Source organism: Pygocentrus nattereri, chromosome 28, assembly GCF_015220715.1.
Source record: "Pygocentrus nattereri isolate fPygNat1 chromosome 28, fPygNat1.pri, whole genome shotgun sequence".
In the NCBI taxonomy this organism is placed as follows: Eukaryota; Metazoa; Chordata; class Actinopteri; order Characiformes; family Serrasalmidae; genus Pygocentrus; species Pygocentrus nattereri.
This window is the reverse complement of record NC_051238.1, coordinates 12,118,182-12,143,483: the sequence shown is the minus strand read 5'-3', so window position 1 is coordinate 12,143,483 and position 25,302 is coordinate 12,118,182. Positions and strand designations below refer to the sequence as shown.

The following is a 25,302-nucleotide window of genomic DNA, read 5'->3' as shown; positions in this document are numbered from 1 at the left end:
GAACAGCCCATGCTGTTTGGCTTACATTGTTTAAGTAGCTGAAGTAACATCAAGCAGCAAGTGACGAAAGTTCAAGAACACGGAGACCTGCTGGTGACATCCCATATAAATAACAATAATGCATGGGCATGGCATAGTAACTCATAGGAACGAGATGTTAATGCATGGCCATGGATTAGTAAGGCATGGGAATGAGATAATTAAGTTGTGGCCACGATTTAGTAAAGTGTGGCAGTGAGATGCCTTATTAAACTGTGGTGAAGGATTAATTATCTCCTTCCTATGCCTTACTAAGCCATGCCGTGCGTGAGGATCTCATTCCATGCCTCCAGGGCTCCATCCAGGACACTATGAAGATGTTTTTCATTTCTCTCTGATTCACTTGTCATCATTAAATTTCACCTCAGCTACAAAGCGTCTGTGTTTTGCAGGGACGGTGCTCGTCAGCGATTGCACCACTGACACCAACACCACCTGCATACCGTGCCCCAGAGGAACGTACATGAGTAAACCCAATGCCCTACACAGGTGTTTTCTGTGTAAAATCTGTAACAAGGGTGAGAATCTTTAATATGAGTGTTTATGTATGTTTTCACATCTTTATTATTATAAACTCGCTGAAACTTTTCTAATGTGATATTTTAGAAGAAGGTCTTTATGATTCACTCCCCTGCACCACAACGAGTGATACACTGTGTGAGATTCTGGATGGCTATCACTGTAAGGAATATTCTGGCAGTGAATGCACTTTTGCCATGAAGCACAGGCAGTGTGACCCAGGACAAAACATGACTTAAAGTAGTCAGTGTACAGCTTGTATAGCAGTAGAGATTTACTGTCCTCTGAAAAAAAAAAGCACACAGCCATTAACTTTAAAAATGTCCTTCTTCACAACATAATTTATGAAATGAAATGATGCACTTATATTTGTTCACCATGAAAATAACTAGGAGTGCAAAGGAAACATTTTCTTTAAATTTCTGTATTAAGTCTACGAATATAGGCCTATTTTGCTATCTTATCATGTACTTTTGCACATGAAACAGTAAAGGGGCCATAAGTACTCTTATACTGAAATAATCAGTCTTCTTTGTAGAAAGATTAAAAATAAGAAAAAAAACAATACACTTTACTTAGAAGTACTGTACCAATACTTCTTTTACCCATCTTTTGCATCTTGACCAAATAAATTTCCAAATAACTAGAAGGAATTTTTAGTAATTGTAAATAAATAGCAGAACTCCTGCAGGACACAGTACATTTATAGCTGCTGTTCGTGCTTCTGTCCACCAGGTGTCACTACAGGCAACGCTTTTTAAACTGAGCGTAATGAACTATTTCCCGATACTGTTTTTTAAAAACGCTTCAGGGCTTCAGAAAGTTTCGGTTTGCCGTTACTGAAACAAAATGAGATTTTTTTTACATTTAGTGAAATTCATTGATACGTTGTGGTTTTGCAAAAGCACACGCGATCATTTCACCAAGCAAAACGTAGGAACTGTCAGAAGGAGTCTGTGCGCTAGTGGGAGCTTTGTGCGAGTCACTCCAGTTTCAGCGTATCGTGTGTGCTTGGCTGTGAAAAGTCGAGCTAAATAGTAAAGAAAGCCGTAAGTTGCTGTTTTTGTGTGAAGCATGATGTGGAGGTGGTGTTGTGAAGTCGTGTTTGATTGAGTTGGATTCCTGTTCTCCAGCTTCTTGTTCGAATTTCCCCGTTTCGGTAACTGCTGCACCATTTAAGGTGGAACCGGGCAGTTCGGACAAGCAGCGGCTTCGTCTTCTTCGGCGTCGGCTTCGGCTTCTTCGGCTTCAGCTTCTCCGGGTTTCGGCTTCTCCGGGCTTCGGCTTCTCCGGGCTTCGGCTTCTCCGGGCTTCGGCTTCTCCGGGCTTCGGCTTCGGCTTCTCCGGGTTTGTGCTTCGGCTTCTCCGGTTTTCGGCTTCTCCGGGGTTCGGCTTCGGCTTCTCCGGGGTTCGTGCTTCGGCTTCTCCGGGGTTCGGCTTCCCCGGGGTTCGGCTTCTCCGGGGTTCGGCTTCTCCGGGTTTGTGCTTCGGCTTCTCCGGGTTTCGGCTTCTCCGGGGTTCGTGCTTCGGCTTCTCCGGGGTTCGGCTTCTCCGGGTTTCGGCTTCTCCGGGTTTCGGCTTCGGCTTCTCCGGGCTTCGTGCTTCGGCTTCTCCGGGCTTCGTGCTTCGGCTTCTCCGGGGTTCGGCTTCGGCTTCTCCGGGGTTCGTGCTTCGGCTTCTCCGGGGTTCGTGCTTCGGCTTCTCCGGTTTTCGGCTTCCCCGGGGTTCGGCTTCTCCGGTTTTCGGCTTCGGCTTCGGCTTCTCCGGGGTTCGTGCTTCGGCTTCTCCGGGGTTCGTGCTTCGGCTTCTCCGGGGTTCGTGCTTCGGCTTCTCCGGGTTTTGGCTTCTCCGGGGTTCGGCTTCTCCGGGTTTTGGCTTCTCCGGGGTTCGTGCTTCGGCTTCTCCGGGGTTCGGGGTTCGGCTTCTCCGGGGTTCGGGGTTCGGCTTCGGCGGTGTTCGGCTTCTCCGGGTTTTGGCTTCTCCGGTGTTCGGCTTCTCCGGGGTTCGGCTTCTCCGGGGTTCGTGCTTCGGCTTCTCCGGGTTTTGGCTTCTCCGGGGTTCGGCTTCTCCGGGGTTCGTGCTTCGGCTTCTCCGGTTTTCGGCTTCCCCGGGGTTCGGCTTCTCCGGGGTTCGTGCTTCGGCTTCTCCGGTTTTCGGCTTCCCCGGGGTTCGGCTTCTCCGGGGTTCGGCTTCTCCGGGGTTCGGCTTCTCCGGGTTTCGGCTTCGGCTTCTCCGGGGTTCGGCTTCTCCGGGTTTCGGCTTCGGCTTCTCCGGGGTTCGTGCTTCGGCTTCTCCGGGTTTTGGCTTCTCCGGGGTTCGGCTTCTCCGGGGTTCGGCTTCGGCTTCTCCGGGTTTTGGCTTCTCCGGGGTTCGTGCTTCGGCTTCTCCGGGTTTCGGCTTCGGCTTCTCCGGGGTTCGGCTTCTCCGGGGTTCGGCTTCTCCGGGGTTCGGCTTCTCCGGGGTTCGTGCTTCGGCTTCTCCGGGGTTCGTGCTTCGGCTTCTACGGGGTTCGTGCTTCGGCTTCTACGGGTTTCGGCTTCAGCTTCTCCGGGTTTCGGCTTCGGCTTCTCCGGGTTTCGGCTTCGGCTTCTCCGGGTTTCGTGCTTCGGCTTCTCCGGGGTTCGTGCTTCGGCTTCTCCGGGGTTCGTGCTTCGGCTTCTCCGGGTTTTGGCTTCTCCGGGTTTTGGCTTCTCCGGGTTTTGGCTTCTCCGGGGTTCGGCTTCTCCGGGTTTTGGCTTCTCCGGGGTTCGTGCTTCGGCTTCTCCGGGTTTTGGCTTCTCCGGGTTTTGGCTTCTCCGGGGTTCGTGCTTCGGCTTCTCCGGGGTTCGGCTTCTCCGGGGTTCGGCTTCCGGCTTCGGCTTCTCCGGGGTTCGGCTTCTCCGGGGTTCGTGCTTTGGCTTCTCCGGGTTTTGGCTTCTCCGGGTTTCGGCTTCTCCGGGTTTCGGCTTCGGTTTCTCCGGGCTTCAGCTTCTCCGGGTTTCGGCTTCAGCTTCTCCGGGTTTCGGCTTCAGCTTCTCTGGGCTTCGGTTTCTCCGGGGTTCGGCTTCTCTGGCCATCTCCGCTCACTCGGTCAGTCAGGATGAGAGCTGTGACCGGCTGGTTTCACGTTGTGGTGAAATACGTGAATTCGTTCGTTTTCCTTTCAGACAGAAGTGAACAGACGAGGCTCTCATGCTGAGAACAGAAGTCCTAAATGCAGTAATTACTCCTGTAGAATTAACGTTTACAGTTGCTCCCAAAACTCGATATGAAATGGTTGCCTGTAGACACCATGTAGACCTACCGCCTCTCACCTTCTGCGCAGTGGTGCTGATAGGAACCAGGGGTCACGATGTTTCCACAACACAAATATAGCCATTTTACTCTGTCAAAACCACCCATGTTAGCCTACTGGTTTAATGCGCAGTGTTGATAATGGTGAAACACTGATAAAATAGGGAAATAAGGTTTCTTTGGGACTGTTTTGCCTTCACGCTTTCTGAACGCCCAGTTACACATCACATTTCTATTTACCTTACCTTAACGTTTAAACTTCAGCACACACCAGTTTTACAGCGATTTATACCCCTTTAAAGGTATGTTATTGTACTCATTACATAAAATATCACATTAACGCTACTCCTTAGCTCTAATTTCAGTACCTGGTTATGAGCGAGATGTGCGTGAGATGTTCAGTAGTCATAGGGACCCGAGACCTCCCTACGGACCTGTCCTCCTAGGACTGCTATGAAGGACGGCCCGCTTTATATGACCGTGGTGTGGCATTCTCCCTGAGGTCCGCCTTGTTTTAGCGTTACTAGTTCCCAGACGGACCAAGTAAAACATCACTATATACCGTGCCAGATTTGTCGTTTCCCTACACATCGGTTAAGGTGAATAAAGTGTGCAGTGCTTTATACTCTTGTTTTGTGTAGAATTTAACCTCCATATGTTGGATCTGGCTTGTATGTGATATTGAAATGAATAGAATAATGAATGCAGCTTTTTCCCAGACTCGACTGCAACTGCACATTTTACAAACTCATCTGTTTGTGTCTCCACAGGTTTTCATATTGTCTTGTCGTATGGATGTCGCCCAAGTGAATATCAGTCAGAAAATGAGTGTTGTCCCATGTGTTCTATAGGTACTTACTAATTGCTTCACATCACTGATAGGAACAAGAAAAATATCATTCTGCTAATACAGCAGGAACAACAAAACAGTAATAGTAGAAGTAAACATTGTACATGTCAGTCAGTTCACACTTTCTTCTCACCTATAAGAAAAATATCAGTTCAAAAAGCAATTAGTTGAAAGGCACTATCATAAATATTCTCCAGATCATTTTGGACTGTTAGATGTTTTCAGGAATGACTCTTCATGCAAGAATATATAATACACGCTGAATTTGGCATTTTAATAATTTAATCATTACTACTCGTGTTGTCAACTCACCAAATGCTTGTTTAGTTTCATTTGGAAGCCACCACATACCCCAGCCTACATGTGCCAAACACGATTGTCTGTTAAATATTGTTTTAACATGTAATACTGAATGTTTACAAGCTAACTTATCTTGATGTGTTCTGTCTCTCCTCCCTTTTTCCTGTTCCTTCTCACTTTATAGACAGGACCAGTAGCTCTGCTTCCTCTTCATAGCTTCAGCAGGTGAATCAATCTGATGAAAATAGTGTGAAATTAGGCTGGTTAGAAAAGGCCTTTTCTCATATTGAATCCCTTGAGTCTACTCTCTTAATAAAGGCATGATGTTTTGAGCAATGCTGTTGAGGAAGCATTTTTGATTCCCTAAAGAAATTTTGAGTGGATTATTCTTAAAAGAATCGTTTTTGTAAAAATGATGTGTGCATACGAAGATGTTGAATATTCTCATATAATATAAAATTGAAATATCACCAAAAGATTTTTCCCAGGCCAAGAACCATTTAGGGAGCTACGGACCCCCTAAGGGGCCGTGGTTAAAAGAAAAAAGTTAATGACATTGCGTTCCCTCTCAAATGTTTTGCATTCCCTTACAAAATATATGCTCGTCAGACAGCAAGCAAACGTAGGACCAGAGGTGCCTGACAATTGACTACATTAGAGCTTTTATTGTAGCATATTTAACATTTTTCCAGTTTCACCATTCTGTGCTGTGTTTATTCAGCTATTATTCTCTACAGTCTCTGTAAATGTAGCTTTTACTGTACGAGGAACCTCGATCTCAGTTTCAGTTTGCGCTAACAGCACCATTTAAGATCCTGTTACCGAGGCAGTGCATTAAATATATTACAGAAAGACATCAAATTTTCTGCTGCTTTGCATGTCATAAAAGGTTTAAAAACAATTTATCCTGGCTTAATGGACTCTTATTTTCTTGTGTATCCTTTCATCTCTTTCTGATTCCTCTCCTTTGTCATCAGTAAATATTACTTCATCTTCAAAATGTCTGTGTTTTGCAGGCCAAGTGGTCTATAGAGACTGCATTGGTGATTCTAGTACCACATGCATACCTTGCCACAGTGGAACATTCATGAATCAACCCAATGGTTTTACCAAGTGCTTTCAGTGTAAAACCTGTGATAAAGGTAAGCCTTTTGCATTTGTGTGTTTTCTAACATTGTGAATGTGCAGTTGTTTGTGCTTTTATAAGCTTAATGTTGTCTGTGATTTAATTTTAGAACAAGGCCTTTACAGTATACACATTTGTACCACAATAAGTAATACAGTGTGTGGGGTCCTGGATGGATATTACTGCAAAGATAGAAAGGAAAACAAAGAATGCACATTTGCCTTGAAGCACAGACAGTGTGAACCAGGAGAGGGAATTAAAGTTCCAGGTCAGTACTGATGTTTCAGACTTTTCTCTCTTCACGTTCTGTTCTCAAATAATAATATACTTCACTGATTTTTGCTAACACCTGCATAATTAAATGATTAAGATGCAAACAAAGTCATTCAGAGCGGTTTGATATGAAATGCTCTGAAACTTAGTGAATCAGAAAACTTAGAAACACATCCAAAACACCTTTATTGGGACTGGTCCATTCCATGGTAACTTACCTAATCAAATGATTGTTCTGTACCATAGTTTATATGTTAGTCTGAGGCATTTCATATTTTGGCCATGTATTTAAAGGATGTTTTTTGTGGAGTTTTAATGTTTTTAAATGTTTTATTAACAGGAACTAAAGACAGGGACACTGAGTGTGAGGAGTGTCCCCATGGGTTTTATTCTCCACTGGGTATAAACTGCACTAAATGGACTGAGTAAGTTAACATTTTGTCATACAAGTCACACAGAGATAATGTAGTGTACATTTTGTAAACACCCTTTGATGTTTTCTTTCAGCTGTTCTGTCAAAGATCAGGTCAAAGACACAGAAGGCAGTTCTGTAAAGGATGTTCAGTGCAAAGTGAAATTCAGGGAGAGACACGGCCTCATAGCAGCAGCAGCAGTTTTTCTAGCTTTATGCACAGCAGTTTTATATTGTGGTGAGTATATTTTCAGTGTTGTGATCAAATGATATTAAATTGAAATTGTGTGTTGCTTTCATTTGAAATAGTTGTGAGATTCTGACGTGTTAAACAGTACAGTAATTAATACATTGTACACATTGACTATGTTGTGGATATTTTTACTTGTTTTTTACCTGTATTGCAGTGCATATTCTGCATGATGGTTTAATGTTTTACACTACTGATCTTTTGTTTGTTTTGCAGCAAAGAGACGTTCTGCAGCTGACAACACAGTTAATAACACATTTGTTAACGACGCAGCATTAAATGTAAGTGTTGACTTATTCTATACAAATTAAACACGTTTAGCTGTCTGTACAGGGTGTACTGTTTGCAGTCAATATTAGCTTCAGTATATTGTTGCTGTCCAAAAAAAAAGAATCTTAGTCCACTGTAGTTGAAGGTGCAAATCGAATGCGTGTTACTCTAGACTTCAGGTCAATCAGACTGTATTAAAAGTCAGCCTGTACTCTCTGAATCAGCTGAATGATCAAGAAGACCTCATGATTGGGAAGTTCTGTTTCAAAACTTTGCCAGACAGCTCGCTTGACAAAGCTACTACTACAGTCAGGCTTAGTTTAGTTATCGCTGGAGTACATCAAGCCTATGATATCACATTCAATTCAATTCAATTCAAGTTTATTTATATAGCGCTTTTTACAACAAGGTTGTCACAAAGCAGCTTTACAGAAAAAACAGGTCCACGCCTCTTATGAGCATCACCACAGTGAAGCCAATTTTGTGGTGACTACAGTGGTAAGGAAAAACTCCCTTTAAGAGGAAGAAACCTTAGAAGGGACCAAGGCTCAGTCCGAGGAACCCAACCCCCGTGGGTCGACCCGCACAGAAGAAACAGAACAGAAACAAGAACAACAGTACAAAGAGAGTGCAAAAAGATGGCTGGAACGCTGGAACCACGAATGGGGCACCTCCAGACAGGCCAACGGGGCATCTCGACACATGTGAGAGAGATAGAGAGAGAGAACGGAGTGGGAGGGAAGAAAGATAGGTTAGAAGGGTTGTGTTAATCCCTGTTGAGCGGGACAGGGCCGATTCCAGAGTGCTGCAAACACGAATCGGCACCTCCAGACAGGCCAACCGAACATCTCGACGCATGCGAGAGAGACAGAGAGAGAGAACAGAGTGGGAGGGAAGAAAAAGAGTAAGCCAAGCAACATCTAACACCAACACTGTTATCCCTAATAATATGCAGCAGAGAACACACAACAGCAGGGGTCAACAGCAAGGTACCAAGAGTTTTTACAGAACTGGGAAAATCTGCTTTTAGTTACAGTGCACCAGTGAGCTGGAATTCACTACAGGAAACACTAAAACTCAGGTCACTGGTGTCACTCAGTCATTTTAAACTTTTAATATCAAACCACCTACAGACAGCCTGTACCTGTTTTACTTAATTATATTTATTCGTAACTTTTATTTTTGTATTAGTTCTCCTTAGTTTTTTATCTCTTTTTATTTATTTATTTATTTCCTCTCATTTTATTTTAAGTTTTTATGATTACTTTTTTAATTTGTGATATTGTACTATTACTTTACTAATTTCTTATCTATTTCGATCTTAATTTCTTACCATTTAAAATCTCAAGTTCTATTTTTATCTACTTTTATCTTTTATTCACTGTTATTTTAAATTTTCTTTTAATTTAAAATGATTAAATGTAGTTATTATTTTCTTTGTCATGTCAATCCCTGTTTTTGTAAATGCTCGGCTACATTGAAAATGAGGGTTGCCCTCAATGTACTTCCGAGTCAAAATAAAGGTTGATTGATTGATGGTGGCTGTTGGCACCAGGTCGCCCGCAAGGACCACATGAGTCGCCTGCGAGCCTGTTCTTAAAATAGCTCACTATGGCGCCACTTACCAGTAAGCTGCATCTAATTTTTTGTTGCTGTTCTTTTTTAAATCACACTTGCATTTGGTGTAAATTTGAAAATGACAATATTTTTTAAAAAAACTTTAAAAAATGTTTCATATTAGATTAGAGCTACGGTTGCCATGGAGACCAACTAGCTGGTGCAGCGAAGGTGAGATGATTTACCCCCGAAAACATGTCAGAAAAAAGAAAGAAAGCATATCATTTTCCTGGCCACTCATTTTTATTTTTTATTACTAAGCCTGAAAGAAAATGAACTGTTAATTGAAATATTTAAGTGGCAACGACTGTGCTCAGCTTTTTTTTTAAATAGGTAAGTTATTAGGTTTGTACTAAACATGAGTCAATGGGATTGTTAATGGAATCTGTGACTTCGTCTGCTGGTCAGTGACACACGACTACTGTCGTGTCTAAACTAGCCTTTCCCTTGGACAGATAAGTAAAAATACTGAAAACAGGTTTGCATGTGTTGTTATAATACATGTATATAAAATGTGCGGTAAAAACAGGCAAACTGACCAGTCACCCCCTACAAGAATCAGTTGCCGACAGAATTGTTGTTATAATATGATTGTCTCTGACGTTGTACAGATAAAATACTTGTCTATCTTGTTATTTGTGTTTTTCCCCACAGAGTCCTATAGAAGAAACACAATATTCATCAAATTCACCGTAAGAGAGTTTCTGTCTGCTTCATTAATGCAAAATGACTGTTATTGTCATGGAAAGTAAATGTTTTATTGCTTTCCTTTAGAGAAGAAAACAGGGAAGAAGATTTTCACTAGCCCTACAGCTAGTGGACTTTATGCACACTTCACTTGTGGGCACCAGTACAAACCCAGCGTCAGGCAAAGAGGCTGGACTGAAAAAATCACCTGCATTACATGTGGAGTCTCTCAACAGCATCAGTTAGGAGTTCAAAATTCTTCAGTGTGGGCCAGGCATAACCAGCATATTTTAACAGACTAAAACAACAAAATATGTTTTTGTGTGTTTCTGAATGGAGACAGCTTTTCATTTTGTACTGTCATTTTAACAGTATTAACCAAAGTGTATCTGAATTTTAATATCTCCTCAGACATTCCTTACATTACCCATAATCTAGGGTGACTGAGCTTTCACTATCGCTTCCAAATGACAGGTTTACTGTGTAGAGCTGCATTAATGTGTAGAGAAAGCATGAATACTGCTGAAATATGATAAATTGTAAAAGTACACTAACTAAGGGGCTAAGGGTGTTGCTGATCCTCTAAACGTCTGACTCTGACATTTAAATTTTGTATTTTTGTAAATGTTTTGTATGCATCACTTATCATTTTTAAAATAAAACTGTAAATGAAAACTCATGCTTCACATAAAAAATACTATTTTAACAAGTTTATAATTATTGAGTTCAGGTGTTTCAGCCACACCCGTTGCTAACAGGTGGATAAAATTAAGAACATAGCTTTGCAGTATCAATAGGTAGACACTGGCAGTGGAATGGGTCATACTCATGACCTCAGTGACTTTAAACATGGCACTATTATAGGATGCCACCTCTGCCACAAGTCAGTTTGTGAAATTTCTGACAAGCTAGATCTGCCCATGTCACCTTGAAGTGCTATTATTGTGAAATGGAAACGTTTAGATCAACAGCTAGGCACACAGTGCCTATCACACACTGACAAGTTCCAAATTTCTTCTGGAAGCAACATCAGCAAAAGAACTGTATGTTAGGAGCTTCACGAATGGGTTTTCATGGTCGAACAGCTACACACAAGTCTAAGAAGCATCAGGGGCAGTGATGTAAAAGACAGTGCCTTTGGACTCTGGATCAGTGGGAACACATTTTGTGGAGTAATGAATCACTCTTTTCTTTCTGCCAGTCTGATTGACTAGGTTTCTGGGTTTACATGGCTAAGTACTTGTTTTTACACATGTGGCAATGAGACTGAATGAAACGTCTCTTTATCCCTTGAACAGGCTATTTTTGTTACTCTGTCTTTAAGACTGTGTTCATGCCACAGACTGCATGCCACTATCATCTGTTCTGTTAGGCTGTTCTGTATTGTACCTCATTCAAAAAGTAGTCCAGGTTGACACACTCCTAACTTCTGCATGAATGGGTGAGGTAACTCTATTATGGACTAAATTCAATTTCAAATATCCAAAACTGACTTCTTACTAGTCAAAACCCTTCCTTTTTTACTGTCATATGCTTAGTGCAGAAAGCAAGGAGTTGACTGGTCCTCACAGAGCCCTGACCTCAACCCCATCAAGCACCTTTAGGATGAACTACAACAGAGATTGTGAGCCAGGTCCTCTCTTACAACATCAGTGTCTGATCTCACAAATGCTCTTCTGTTGTAGAACAAGTTATTACTTGCTTTATAATTGGTCATAATACATGATATGATGGCCATGTCTACATCTTAGACTCAGAAGTAGATTCAATGTCAGCTGTTTTGTGTAATTAATTATTTTGGGATGACACAACAGCAGACGTTCGCAGATGGGTGCAATGGTGGTGACTGGGGGAAAAATGTGAAAAATAAACATTGAATAATGGCTCAGAATTAGAATGTGTTCAAAATTAAATTATCATATATACATTACGCAGTTTACCTCACCCACCAGACATGTGCATTGTGCAAATGTTAAAGTTATTGAGTGCAAAGACAGACTTCTGCATGTGTGATAGCAGGGCTTTAACCCCACACACTGAGTGGCTGTGGTATAATTTTATTCAGCTAACTTCATGGCAGTGACCTGCCATAAACCACGAGTGACTGCTGTATTGAAATATTGTCTAAGGAATCTACACTAAGCTTGTGATAGAGAAGAGAGTTGACTAGTAAGAAGTCAGTTTTAGATTTCTGAAATTGAATTTAGTCTGTAACTGTTTAACCTCCCCCATTCATGCAGAAGTTAGAAAGAATGTGTCAACCTGGACTGCTTTTTGAAAGCACCTAGGCATTCAGTCTGCCTTCACAAACATTTGTGAAAGAATAGGTCATTCTAAAGAGTTCACTGAATTCAAGCTTGATGCTGTAATGGGATGCCATCATTGTTAGCAAAATTTCTTTCCTCCAAGATATTCCACAATCAACTGTGAGTGGTAGCATTGAAAAGTGGAAGTGTTTAGGAACCACAGCAACTCAGCCACAAAGTGTCAGACAATGTAAAGTTTCAGAGCAGGTTGCAGAGTGCTGAGGCACATGGTGCATAAAAGTCACCAACACACTGCTGACTCAATAACTGCTGAGTTCCCAGCCTCCTCGGGCATTAAATGTCAGCACAAAAACTGCAGCGGGAGCTTCATGGCATGGATTTCCATGGCCGAGCAACTGCATCTTCCATCACCAAGCACAATCCTAAGGTTGCAGGTGGGTACTAATTATGCTAAATATTTTATTACATATTTTAGCACGAGACATTGCCAATACTATGTGTTTTAATATGTAAAAGACAGTATACTGTTATTCACAATAACATGCTCTTTCTTGTATTAATTTGCATATACCTTTGCTTTTTCTTGTTATTTTGTAGATTTATTTTTGATATTTTGATAGACACACTGATCATTTTGATAGAGTTGATTTTATAAATAGCAGGTAGGATTCAGATGGTCATTCACTTCATGTTTCTCCTCTCTCCCACACATATGCCCATGGGCTATTTTTACAGTACTACTGACTTACTGTTTCTCTATACATTGTGGCCCCTTGTTTTTCCCTTTTTACCAAAGGGCTCCCACAGGGCTGGTAATATTAAAGGATCATTGTCAGCACTGCAGAAAAAAGATCAGTGCACATACACACAGCTCAAAAAAAAAAGGTAACACTCAAATAACACATCCTAGATCTGAATGAATGAAATATTCTCATTAAATACTTTGTTCTGTACAAAGTTGAATGTGCTGACAACAAAATCACACAAAAATCATTAAAGGGAAATCAAATTTATTAACCAATGGAGGCCTGGATTTGGAGTCACGCACAAAATTAAAGTGGAAAAACACGACAGGCTGATCCAACTTTGATGTAATGTCCTTAAAACAAGTCAAAATGAGGCTCAGTATTGTGTGTGGCCTCCACGTGCCTGTATGACCTCCCTATAACGCCTGGGCACGCTCCTGATCAGGTAGTGGATGGTCTCCTGAGGGATCTCCTCCCAGACCTGGACTAAAGCATCCGCCAACTCCTGGACAGTCTGTGGTGCAACGTGGCATTGGTGGATGGAGCGAGACATGATGTCCCAGATGTGCTCCATCGGATTCAGGTCTGGGGAACGGGCGGGCCAGTCCATAGCTTCAATACCTTCATCTTGCAGGAACTGCTGACACACTCCAGCCACATGAGGTCCAGCATTGTCCTGCATTAGGTGGAACCCAGGGCCAACCGCACCAGCATATGGTCTCACAAGGGGTCTGAGGATCTCATCTCGGTACCTAATGGCAGTCAGGCTACCTCTGGTGAGCACATGGAGGGCTGTGCAGCCCTCCAAAGAAATGCCACCCCACACCATTACTGACCCACTGCCAAACTGGTCATGCTGAAGGATGTTGCAGGCAGCAGATCGCTCTCCACGGCGTCTCCAGACTCTGTCACGTCTGTCACACGTGCTCAGTGTGAACCTGCTTTCATCTGTGAAGAGCACAGGGCGCCAGTGGCGAATTTGCCAATCCTGGTGTTCTCTGGCAAATGCCAAGCTTCCTGCACGGTGTTGGGCTGTGAGCACAACCCCCATCTGTGGACGTCAGGCCCTCATTACCATCCTCATGGAGTCGGTTTCTAACCATTTGTGCAGACACATGTATATTTGTGGCCTGCTGGAGGTCATTTTGCAGGGCTCTGGCAGGGCTCCTCCTGTTCCTCCTTACACAAAGGTGGAGGTAGCGGTCTTGCTGCTGGGTTGTTGCCCTCCTACAGCCTCCTCCACGTCTACTGGCCTGTCTCCTGGTAGCGCCTCCAGTCTCTGGACACTATGCTGACAGACACAGCAAACCTTCTTGCCACAGCTCGCATTGATGTGCCATCCTGGATGAGCTGCACTACCTGAGCCACTTGTGTGGGTTGTAGAGTCCGTCTCATGCACATGAGTGTGAAAGCACCACCAACATTCAAAAGTGACCAAAACATCAGCCAGAAAGCAGAAAGGTACTGAGAAGTAGTCTGTTGTCCCCACCTGCAGAACCACTCCTTTCTGCACAACAGCATGTGAAATTGATTGTCAATCAGTGTTGCTTCCTAAGTGGACAGTTTGATTTCACAGAAGTTTGATTTACTTGGAGTTATATTGTGTTGTTTAAGTGTTCCCTTGATTTTTTTGAGCAGTATATATACATACACATGGACATGTGCTGTTTTTTCAGAATCTCAGCACTGCTTTGTGAATATCCCGGACAAGTTATAGGATCATGCAAGAAGAATTTTGTAGAGTTTTTCAAAATAGTCTGTACCTTTATGCCATTTATGTAGTATTTTTGTTATTTATAAAGCTTAACTTTGCAATAAAATACTATAATGTGCCATATGGCTGTACTGTGGTCTCGCTGATAGATTGTAATTATGTTAACAGTATATCTGTTGTTTTTAATGTAATTTACTGTATACAGATTTACGATATATGCTTTCTTTCACAGCAATCAATTGTAAAAAGTTCTCAACAGTTACATTTACAGTTGCCACAAAAGCATACCATAATGTCTTTGTCACTATATTTTTTACAGTGAAATTCTGGCAACCACAGCACACAGTGTACAGTGTAATTAGATACGTGTTAAATAAAGTATTCCAAAGTGAACTTTTTAAAAACTATTTAAAAAGTGTCCTTACCCCAAAACACAGTTGTAATGGACTAGACATTTTTGTAAGCATTATTTTGACTGCTGCTAAATATTAAAGAGAAAAGACAACACAACTGGTTCTATGATTGAAACGATCCTAATCATTACTCCTATCAGATTAATCAAATTAAAGAGATGTACTTTGTTCATTTTTCCACAGTTCCAACCTGATCTCATATTTAGCATTCATGTCAAAGCAGTTACTAAATCAGCTTTATCACCTTATCAGCAAGATCAGAGATTTTCTGGCTAAAGCAGCCCTGGATAAAACTCATCCATGCCTTTATTTCTAGCAGGATTGATTACTGTAATGGTCTCCTAGTTGGACTCCTGAACAAGACAATCAAACAGCTTCACATGATTTAAAATGCAGCTGCCTCACTAGGAGTAATAGAAGGGAACACGTCACTCCTATTCTTAAACCCTTACCCTGGCTACCAGTCTGTTACAGAATAGACTTTAAGATACTATTACGGGTCTATAAATCACTCAGTGGTGCAGGACCAGCATATTTGTCGTATGCTGCAGCGATGTGAGCCCAACAGAACTCTCAGATCATTAAGAACCAGTCAGTCAGTCCTGCTGAAGGTAAAGGCTAAACGCAGAGAAGCAGTGTTTAGCTACTGTGCTGTTCTTGAATGGAACCAGTTGGCAGAGAGCGTTAGAAGAGCTTCAACGTTTCTAGCCCATCTTCTCCAAGCTAGCAGCTAAAGTCAGAAATCACATGATCGACAGTGTCTGGACAGTGTTATTTAACTTTAAAAAGAAAAAAAACCAATAATCTAGTTTAGTAATTGAATAGCTAAAGCAAAATAGCAGTTCAGATATAATTGCAATATTTTCATCAATTCTAATCTCATGAACACTTAAAATCAACTTCTGCACTTTTCCAGTTTTTTTTAAACATTTTTAAACATTTTCACGTAATTGTGAAATTATTTTAAATTAAGATTTTTAGGTTGACGTAAAAGTGCAAAGGGGCACTCTCAGTTTAGAGAACTGTTGTTTCCGGTTTAGCCATGCGACGCTGCTGTAGAACGTAGAACCAGAGCCAGAGAACTTGTAGAGAACTTGTAGAGAGGAGAACCACTCTCTGCAGTGTCTTCCGGTTTTCTCAAACGCTAGAGGGCGCTCCGGAGTGAGTCCAAAATGAATGGGTTGATATGGAGCATTTAATTATAGTTTATAAATGCTTAAATATTGTTAGTGTAAAAGAATACAATACTTTCTTGAACACAACATATAATAAAGCATTTAGCACACCGCTGTTATATTTTTAAGAGCTTTTAAACTGGAGTTACAGGAGTTTAAACAGCGCCTCATCCATGACGTCAGTGAGCGCAAACAGCCAATGAGCTGCTCCGCTCGTCAATCAATCATCACTCTCTAGCACTAACGCCCGCCTCCTGCTGCCCAAAACCCGTTGGTTGTAGAAAAAGGAAACATATGGGTGAGCTTTCTTTGTTTTTTAGTGAAATACATCCTTCTACTTTCTAAAATTAAAGAGACGTTCTGGGCGAGTGATTAGAAACTAGTTTAACTTTTCGTTTTTAGCCGTTGAGCTCCATTCACTCAGGACTCGCTCGCGAGCGCCCTCTGCTGGTTAGCTGTCCTGTTTTTGATATATCGGGGGGGGGGGGTTGAGGGAGTGGTCATAAACGGGCTCATAAACGGGCTCTGACTATACATCATCACCATGATAGTGAGCCATAGAGAGGCCATGATCAGGCCGGGAGGGAATTTATTTATTTTTACTTTCACATTTTTACTCTTTCCACCAGTGGCGGAGCCAGACTTTTATCCTTGGGGTGGCCAGAGGGTGGCCAAAGCTATTTTAGGGGGTCCACAAACAACTACAATGAATATTTAAGAAACACAATCAATTGCAATCAAAATCTGTAAATGTTGTACTTTTTCATATCAAGTACATTTAAAGCATACAAGAGATAAGATTTGTGTATGAAATTTGCAGTTTATTAACAATGTACAAAATGTACAACATAATAAATGTAAAAACACAGATGCATGCAAATACCCACACAATTTGTTTAGAAAAAAATGATCAATGGTGCCATCTCGGCATGAACATAGTACAGAGCTTATCAAGCAAGCACTAAGAATTCTGCCAAGCTACTCAGCTTAGAAGAGCATAATTCTTCAGTTGTGGTGAGAAGTAGAAAAATGTTTCACATAGTCATCAATGTTGAGGGCACGTGCCCTCCTTGACTCAACACTGAGAGTTCCAAGGTGACTTAACTGGTCATCAGCCATTGTTGTCCTAAGGTGGGTTTTTATCAGTTTTAAAGCTGAGAAGCTTCGCTCACAGGAAGCAGTGCTGACTGGAGTGACCACAGCAATCTTACAAAGCCTGAAAATCTCATGGAAATTCAAGCAAGGTAGATGGTCTGTCTAATCCACTCTTCACTCTCCTATCTAAAAGCCGCTTGATTTGATGAACCTCATGCTTGAGGTCACTTAAATCTGATTCATAGGTCTGTGCAAAGGCAAACAGGGGCTCTTCATTAAGGGAAGTTGCACTCTCTGGGTTCAGAGACCGCACCCCTTTCATAATCTCACAACTTTTCTTTGAAAAACGCCTCTTCAGTTCAGTTATGAGACAGTCAATCACCTGATAGAAAAGTGCTCTGGAGAAGCCCTCATCATCACAGTTTCTCTGGCCTACAGTGCTCATCACCAGTGAGTCAAGAAATCTTGAGCTGATTCTAGGATGTCTTTTATATTGTATTTGTACACCAATCTTGCATTGCTCAGCCAGCTCCTCAAGCTCTTTCCATAACTGAAGTTAGATATGCCTTCAGGCTGCTGCTCTTCTCCTCCTTCAGTGGGGTGGATTACAAGTCTGTCATACACAGCGCCAACTACTGCACAGGAGGGGCCTAGCAGTCAACAGAAATGCGCCAGGCTCTTTTCTACAAGACGTGAGGTGCTGTGACATGTGAGTCATCTGGGGGTGGCACCTGGCGGGTCCAATCAGATTTCAGGGGCGTCCGACGTCACCCCGGCCTCTGCTTTGTTGCCGTCCATGCTTTCCACAGAAACAGAGTCTAAAGTATTTTGTGGAAAAGAAAACCTCGTAATATTTATGCGCTTTTAATCAGCGACGTTTATTGTTTTAGTATACAAGCGACATTGAATGTTAATATAACGTTTGCACACAGCAGGGCAGCGGAGCCGGTTTAGTTTTCCAACATGGTGAAGATCAGGAAGTGACCGAGGGTCGCTAATTTAAGTTAATTTGACATTCATCATGTTATTCGAAAAAAGGATGAAAATAACTCTCCGAAGAATTATTCTTTACATATTAGGTAAGTGTATATTGTATATATTGTTCAGAAGTCTGCATGATATGGCTCTTGACGTCTTTACGCGATGTGTACAGTAGCGTTAGGCTACATTGGTCGTCTTTAGTTCTACAGCAACTGAAACTATTGACCGTGTATTTTTAAAGTGCTCATATTTTCACTTGTTTTGGTCCGATATTCGTACGTGGTTGTCATTTAAAACGGACATGCCCCATTGTACTTGCAATGATATAATCCACTTGAATTACAACTTGGACAGGGCGTCACCTGGACGCCAGAGGTTTCTAACTAGTCGGTAGATTTATGAATCATATATGTATTAATTAGTATACAAATTAACGATCAATGCACGGATCACTACTTTTTGAGCTTACATATTCGTTCGGGTATCATTTTAGATTAACAGGCAAAAACCTCCATTTGTTTGTATCTGGCTTGTATGTGATATTGAAACGAATAGAATAATGAATGCAGCTTTTTCCCAGACTCGACTGCAACTGCACATTTTAAAAACTCATCTGTTTGTGTCTCCACAGGTTTTCATATTGTCTTGTCGTATGGATGTAGCCCAAGTGAATATCAGTCAGCAGGTGGACTGTGTTGTCCCATGTGTTCTATAGGTACTTACCAATTGCTTCACATCACTGATAGCACATCTACATTCACCAAACATGCTATAAGTTTTGACTTCTCTGTTAAATACTGTTTACTACCTTTTATTAAATGTAAAAAACTGAATTTTCACCAGCAAACTGATTTTGATGTGTTCTTCCCCTTCATAGCCTCTGCAGGTCTAAGGTCTTTTTCATATTTAATCCCTTCAATCTACCCTCTTAATAAAGGCGTGATATTTTGAGCAATACCATTAAGGAACCACCTTTGGTTCCCTGAAGAACCTTTTATGTGATTCCTTAAGTAAAAAAAGTGTGATTATAAAGAATTCCCACATAATATAAAGGTTCTAGACCAACTAAAGCCAAGAACCATTCAGGAGTGTAGGCTTATTATTTGGCTGTCAATTTCAAGACCTGTTATCAAGCAGATACTATGAATTATTCAGTAGCCACAATGAAACTGATTTCTAAGTTAAAGAAGGGACCATGTGTGCCCTTAAAGAATTAAGAAGAAAACTCTATGCACATATAAAATAATCTGTTGTAGAAACGTGAAGTTATCCAGCTGAGGAGCACTGAACAAGTATGTGGAATATAGCTTGAAAAGATGACAATTTTTCAGTGATTTAACTTCTCAGAGTACTATATTCCTGCAGCATAGTTTGTTGATGTGTAGATGTACCATTTAAGATCCTGTTACCGAGGCATCACATTCAAGACGTTAAATAAGGTCATCAAATTTTCTGCTGCGTTGCATGTCATGAAAGGTTTAAAAACAATTTATCCTGGCTTAATCAACTCTCTTTTTTTGTTGAACCCTTTAATTTCCCTCTGATTCCACTCGTCATCAGTAAATATTACTTCATCTTCAAAATGTCTGTGTTTTGCAGGCCAGGTGGTCTATAGAGACTGCATTGGTGATTCTAGTACCACATGCAGACCTTGCTACAGTGGAACATTCATGAATCAACCCAATAGTTTTAACAAGTGCTTTCAGTGTAAAACCTGTGGTAAAGGTAAGCCTTTTGCATTTGTGTGTTTTCTAACATTGTGAATGTGCAGTTGTTTGTGCTTTTATAAGCTTAATGTTGTCTGTGATTTAATTTTAGAAAAAGGCCTTTGCGATCTACACAATTGTACCACAATGAATAATACAGTGTGTGGGGTCCTGGATGGATATTACTGCAAAGATAGAAAGGAAAACAAAGAATGCACATTTGCCTTGAAGCACAGACAGTGTGAACCAGGAGAGGGAATTAAAGTTCCAGGTCAGTACTGATGTTTCAGACTTTTCTCTCTTCACGTTCTGTTCTCAAATAATAATATACTTCACTGATTTTTGCTAACACCTGCATAATTAAATGATTAAGATGCAAACAAAGTCATTCAGAGCGGTTTGATATGAAATGCTCTGAAACTTAGTGAATCGGAACTGTTCACAGTGTTGGTGATGGGAACCAGACGTCTGAAGAGTTTAACACCTCTACAGTCTACATCACTGAAAGTTATTATTAAGAATACCCTGCCTGATGCTTAAGACTTTGTTTTATTGTAGTTTGCAAAATGCTGTTGGCATACAGTGTATTTCTAAAAATCACGCAGGGCGCTGTAAGGAAAAATAACGCCTAACAAAGTATTACTTAACATTTACCACTATTTTACCACCATCACCATTACATATAAAACTCATAAGATGCGTTCACTGGTGGTTCAGGATAGTAAATAATGTGGCTATATTTGCTAAGTAAAGTTTCTCTACGATGAACCACTTCAAATCAAACCACTCTCAATGGCGTTGCTCATCTCAACAGCTGGAATATATAGAAATTGGAAAAATTTGAAACCATTGGGGGAAAAAAAATCAAGCAAAACTTAGAAACACATCCAAAACACCTTTATTGGGACGGGTCCATTCCATGGTAACTCACCTAATCAAATGATTGTTCTGTACCATAGTTTATATGTTAATCTGAGGCATTTCATATTTTGGCCATGTATTTAAAGGATGTTTTTTTGTGAAGTTTTAATGCTTAATTATTTATTAACAGGAACTAAAGACAGGGACACTGAGTGTGAGGAGTGTCCCCATGGGTTTTATTCTCCTCTGGGTATAAACTGCACTAAATGGACTGAGTAAGTTAACATTTTGTCATACAAGTCACACAGAGATAATGTAGTGTACATTTTGTAAACACCCTTTGATGTTTTCTTTCAGCTGTTCTGTCAAAGATCAGGTCAAAGACACAGAAGGCAGTTCTGTAAAGGATGTTCAGTGCAAAGTGAAAACCAGACAGAGACACGGCCTCATAGCAGCAGCAGCAGCAGTTTTTCTAGCTTTATGCACAGCAGTTTTATATTGTGGTGAGTATATTTTCAGTGTCCAATGTAAACTGAAAACCTTTAGGATTTTAACCTGTATTGCAGTGCATAATTTACATGATATTTAATGCTTTACATTACTGATCTTTTGTTTGTTCTGCAGTTAATAACAAGCGTTCTGCAGTTAACAACATAGCCAATAACACAGGTGGTAACAATACAACATTAAAAGTAAGTGTTGATTTCCATATATATTATATAGAATATATTATATAGCTGTCTATACTTGGTGCAGTCAAAATTAGCTTCTGTATATCGTCCAAACCAAGGATTTCCAAAATAGCAACTTTACAGGAGAGGGCAAGAACTTTATTTATTTTAAATTTTTTTCAGCTAGTGTGATTTAAAAAGTAGAGGAATGAAAATACTTGTTTTTTATTGTTATTCTTTTTTATTGTGATGATACAGAAATGTTTTGTGTTAAATCCATTGATTTTCAGTCTTTACAAAACTGATGTGCAAACAGAATATATGCTCATTGATAGTACTCGTGAACTGTAATGTGGGGAAAAAAAGGAATGTGTTTACTGGCAGCAAGGAAGCAGCATGAGAGAAAAGTATTGACAGTAACTAATGGTGGGTGCATCTGCAGAAAACACGCAGGGCACAAATGAAATGCAAATATATACCACTCTTAATTAACACTGTTATTAGTAATAGTAATTAAAATAGTAATATTAGTAATAAGTAGAAGTAATATTTAGGGTTGCCAAAGTTACTGTGATAATAACGCATTAATGCAGTTTCACTTTAATACAGTTAAAAACAAAATAGTGCCATTAACACAGGTTCTTTTTGGCCCTATGAGTCACCTGTAGTTGAAGGTGCAAATTGAATGCGTGTCACTCTAGACTTCAGGTGAATCAGACTGTATTGAAAATCACTCACAGTCTATTGATGGTATATATAAACATGATTGGAAAGTTCCGTTTCAAAACTTTGCCAGAAGGCTTGCTTGACAAAACTAAGGCCGTGTGTAGCTACTGTCCGCCTGAGTTTAGGTATCACTGGAGTGCATAAAGCCTACGATATCACATGTAAGCCAAGCAACATCAAACACCAACAGTATTAGCCCTGATAATTTGCAACAGACAACACTTGACAGTGCTCAGCAGAAAACATTGGTCACGTCAACCTCCGGGAGATTAACGGCAGCAGTTGCTAAGTGGATAGCCATAACATGCAGGCTAGTTTACATAGGTGATTGTCAGTTGAAGATGAAATTCTTGTTATTATAATAGGATTAAGTCTCTGAAGTTATACAGTAGAAATGCTTGTCTATTGATGTTTCTTGTTGATTGTGTTTTTCCCTACAGAGTCCTATAGAATAAACAGCACCAGGTTCATTAAATTCACCGTAAGAGAGTTTCTGTCTGCTTCATTAATGAAAAATGGCAGTTGTTATTGTGGAAACTAAATGTTTGTTTTGTTGCTTTCCTTTAGAGAAGAAAACAGGGAAGAAGATTTCACCTAGCTCTACTGTGGACTGCCGAAGAGGTCATTTATTCACACTTCACTTGTGGTATGGAGTGAAAAAATCTCCAGAATTTGTCATGATATATGGAGTCTCTCACCCCGCATTGGCTAGGAATAGGGCTGGGTGATAAAACAATAATGAGAAATATCATAACTTTCCTCGATAGAACTATAAGAAAAGTTTGATACATTTTCTATATAGACCATTATCACACTACCACGTTCTAGGAACAGCTGTGGTGCCGTTTTCTACTGCATGGAAAGCGACACTACTTGGCTGTTGTCGGGAAAAGGTGCACTTCCGAGTTTTTCGACATGATTAGAGAGGGAGGGGGTGACGAGTGAAAAAGAGTTGCCAAATACACTTTAGTAGTGTCTGAAATGTGGAGTTATACATTCCCTGTTTGAGTGGAGTGACCAGCAATTTGTTCTCTTGTCTTGTGACCAAGTGTGAGTGATGAAATAATTGGTGTAATTGTACTGTCCTACAGTGAACTCACCTCTTTCTGTACATCCTAACAAGCTTTAGCAGCGTTAAATGACATCTGCTCATCAAAATTAAAGTGCTGTTACAGCACTCAGTCATATAAATGAAAAGAACTTAACTGTCAGGTAAAACGAAATGAATGAAAATAACTAAGGAAACAGTGAGAGAGCTATCTTTTCAGGCTAGCTGTTTTTAGCAGCTGGATAGCTTGAAGCAGTGCTCCATCACTCACACAGCACAGCAAATTGATGATACTGTAGATCAGACAAGAAACAAATGCAACAATTTCAGATTAAATGTACATAAAAAGGAGGACTCTGTTTGTCTGGTGTCATAAATTGCGGTTCACCCCTCAAATTCCTATGGAGAAATCCAGATGTCTGCTAGCTGGTGTTTGAATACAGGGATAAGGTAGGAGTGATGGCAGTAAGTCAATGTTGCTGACGGTGAGAAACTAAACAGTTTAGCACTGTTGTTGGCCCCTTGTTTAGCATTTGTAACGGGATAGCCTAGCAGTCATCACCAAACAGCTAATTCTGGGCATAACCAGAATTTTTCAGCAGACTAAAATGACAAAATACTTTTCTGTACCATTTTAATAGTATTAATAGTATTATAAATTTAAATATAAATATTGAATTAAATATAAATATTTAATAGTATTATAAACTTAAATATCTCATCAATCATTGTCGAGCGTTCCATAATCTAGGCTGACTGAACCTTCATCATTGCTTCCAAACGACAACACCAGTTTTACTATGTAGAGTTGCATGAAAAAGCATTAATACTGCTTAAATGTGAAAAACATTTAAAGTACACTAATGGGAGAGGGTCTGAGGGCACCACTGCCGCTCTATATATCTCTGCACCAGCTACAGCAAAATAACACGTCGCTATTGCCTATTAAAAGCAATACTTTTTGTATAAAGCAACTACTTCTTGCTAAAAAATCTTCTAAGATATTTTTATGCATTCTATTTTTAAGTCTGTTTTTTTACATATTACAATAAAGCCTTAAATACAAACTTCATATTACACATAAAACTATTTTTATATCAATTGTATTTTTGATTTTGAAAAGTTGTTTTTGTTTTTTTTTTTGTTTTAACTGTGTGTGTGTGTGTGTGTGTGTGTGTGTGTGTGTGTGTGTGTAAATATATACATACAAAAGTCCCGGAACACCCTAATTTCTCTCCTGCTAGATGTGCTCCAGTCAACTGTAAGTGCTATTATTGTGAAATGGAAAGGTGTAGGTGTAATGTGGAGGTGTCACAATACTTTTGTCTTTATAGTGTGTGTGTGTCTGTGTGTCTGTGTGTCTGTGTGTCTGTGTGTCTGTGTGTGTGTGTAATATACATTGGGGTAGTTACACTAGCAGAAACAGTGGATTAACCAGTGCAGACCAGATCCTGAGATGACATGGTGTCAGTGTTGTGTAACACTAATGTATAATACAAGCCACTTCATTCTCTCCAGTCTTAAAGAAGTTATCTTAAAATGTGAATATCCTTTTATATATAGATTAGATTAGATTAAGTGACCCTTATCAGTCCCACAATGGGGAAATTTCACCTCCGCATTTAACCCATCCGTGAAGTGAAACACCACATACACACTAGGGGGCAGTGAGCACACTTGCCCAGAGCGGTGTGGAAGTTATGCCTTGCTGAGGGGTTTTAAGGGTGAAGTGTGTTACCTAAGCATAACTTTAATAATAATTTATGACTCAATAATAGCTCATCTGAGGAACAATTATATTCATTGAAAGAACATGGTTAAGGATTTCAACTTTGAAATAATCTTGGCATCTTATGAAATTGTCTCTAACCAAGGATGTTTTTGTAATACTTCTGTCTGTTTAGCTCTTGAATAATCACTGTACAGGCTGTATCTCTTTATATGTTTGTGTAGTGTTGTTGTATATTCTTATTTTCATCTTGTTTTAAGATGAATATTTCAATAATTGGCTTGTTTCTATTTTTTGTTTCTGTGTCTTTATTGTTATTTACTCAATGTCCCCCTGATCATCAGTTTGAACCTGAGTGACGCCGCATCTACATCTTAGACTCAGAAGTAGACACAATGCCAGCTGTTTTGTTTGAGTAATTGTTTTGTGATGACACAACAGCAGACATTCGCAGAAGGGGACCGTGGTGGTGACTGGGGAAAAATAAATCTGAAAAATAAACACCAAAACTACGGTCATCGGTCAGAAGGCAGGATACACCCTGGACAGGTCGC

At 40.5% G+C, this 25,302-nt stretch overlaps 2 protein-coding genes across 3 annotated transcripts; both read left to right on the top strand.

Annotated features, from left to right (window-relative positions):
• The first annotated feature begins 1,529 nt into the window (after positions 1–1,529).
• LOC119262633 (tumor necrosis factor receptor superfamily member 14-like) lies at positions 1,530–10,251 on the top strand. Of its 2 annotated transcripts, XM_037535605.1 has the most exons (10): positions 4,415–4,430; positions 4,602–4,682; positions 5,166–5,206; positions 5,998–6,123; positions 6,217–6,375; positions 6,721–6,805; positions 6,888–7,030; positions 7,259–7,323; positions 9,584–9,621; positions 9,704–10,250. In XM_037535605.1, exons 4-10 carry the CDS (start codon positions 6,069–6,071, stop codon positions 9,732–9,734), a joined length of 576 nt encoding a protein of 191 aa, XP_037391502.1. In that variant the 5' UTR covers positions 4,415–4,430; positions 4,602–4,682; positions 5,166–5,206; positions 5,998–6,068; the 3' UTR covers positions 9,735–10,250. The 2 variants fall into 2 exon arrangements, with proteins under 2 accessions (XP_037391501.1, XP_037391502.1); XM_037535604.1 differs by lacking the exons at positions 4,415–4,430; positions 5,166–5,206 and adding an exon at positions 1,530–1,607 and having other exon boundaries at positions 9,704–10,251.
• Positions 10,252–17,812: 7,561 nt separating this feature from the next.
• Positions 17,813–25,038, top strand: LOC119262632 (tumor necrosis factor receptor superfamily member 14-like). The gene is made up of 9 exons (XM_037535602.1): positions 17,813–18,105; positions 18,639–18,722; positions 19,607–19,732; positions 19,826–19,984; positions 20,765–20,849; positions 20,932–21,077; positions 21,199–21,266; positions 22,412–22,452; positions 22,539–25,038. The coding sequence occupies exons 1-8, from the start codon at positions 18,048–18,050 to the stop codon at positions 22,424–22,426; spliced, it is 741 nt and encodes a 246-aa protein (XP_037391499.1). The 5' UTR covers positions 17,813–18,047; the 3' UTR covers positions 22,427–22,452; positions 22,539–25,038.
• The last annotated feature ends 264 nt before the right edge of the window (positions 25,039–25,302 follow it).

Coding starts and splice junctions, on each gene's coding strand:
- LOC119262633 (XM_037535604.1), top strand. Junction 6,124..6,216: donor GTGTAAAACCTGTGATAAAG/GTAAGCCTTTTG, acceptor ATTTAATTTTAG/AACAAGGCCTTTACAGTATA. Junction 6,376..6,720: donor AGAGGGAATTAAAGTTCCAG/GTCAGTACTGAT, acceptor TTTTATTAACAG/GAACTAAAGACAGGGACACT.
- LOC119262632 (XM_037535602.1), top strand. CDS start 18,048: ATGTTATTCGAAAAAAGGATGAAAATAACTCTCCGAAGAATTATTCTT. Junction 19,733..19,825: donor GTGTAAAACCTGTGGTAAAG/GTAAGCCTTTTG, acceptor ATTTAATTTTAG/AAAAAGGCCTTTGCGATCTA. Junction 19,985..20,764: donor AGAGGGAATTAAAGTTCCAG/GTCAGTACTGAT, acceptor ATTTATTAACAG/GAACTAAAGACAGGGACACT.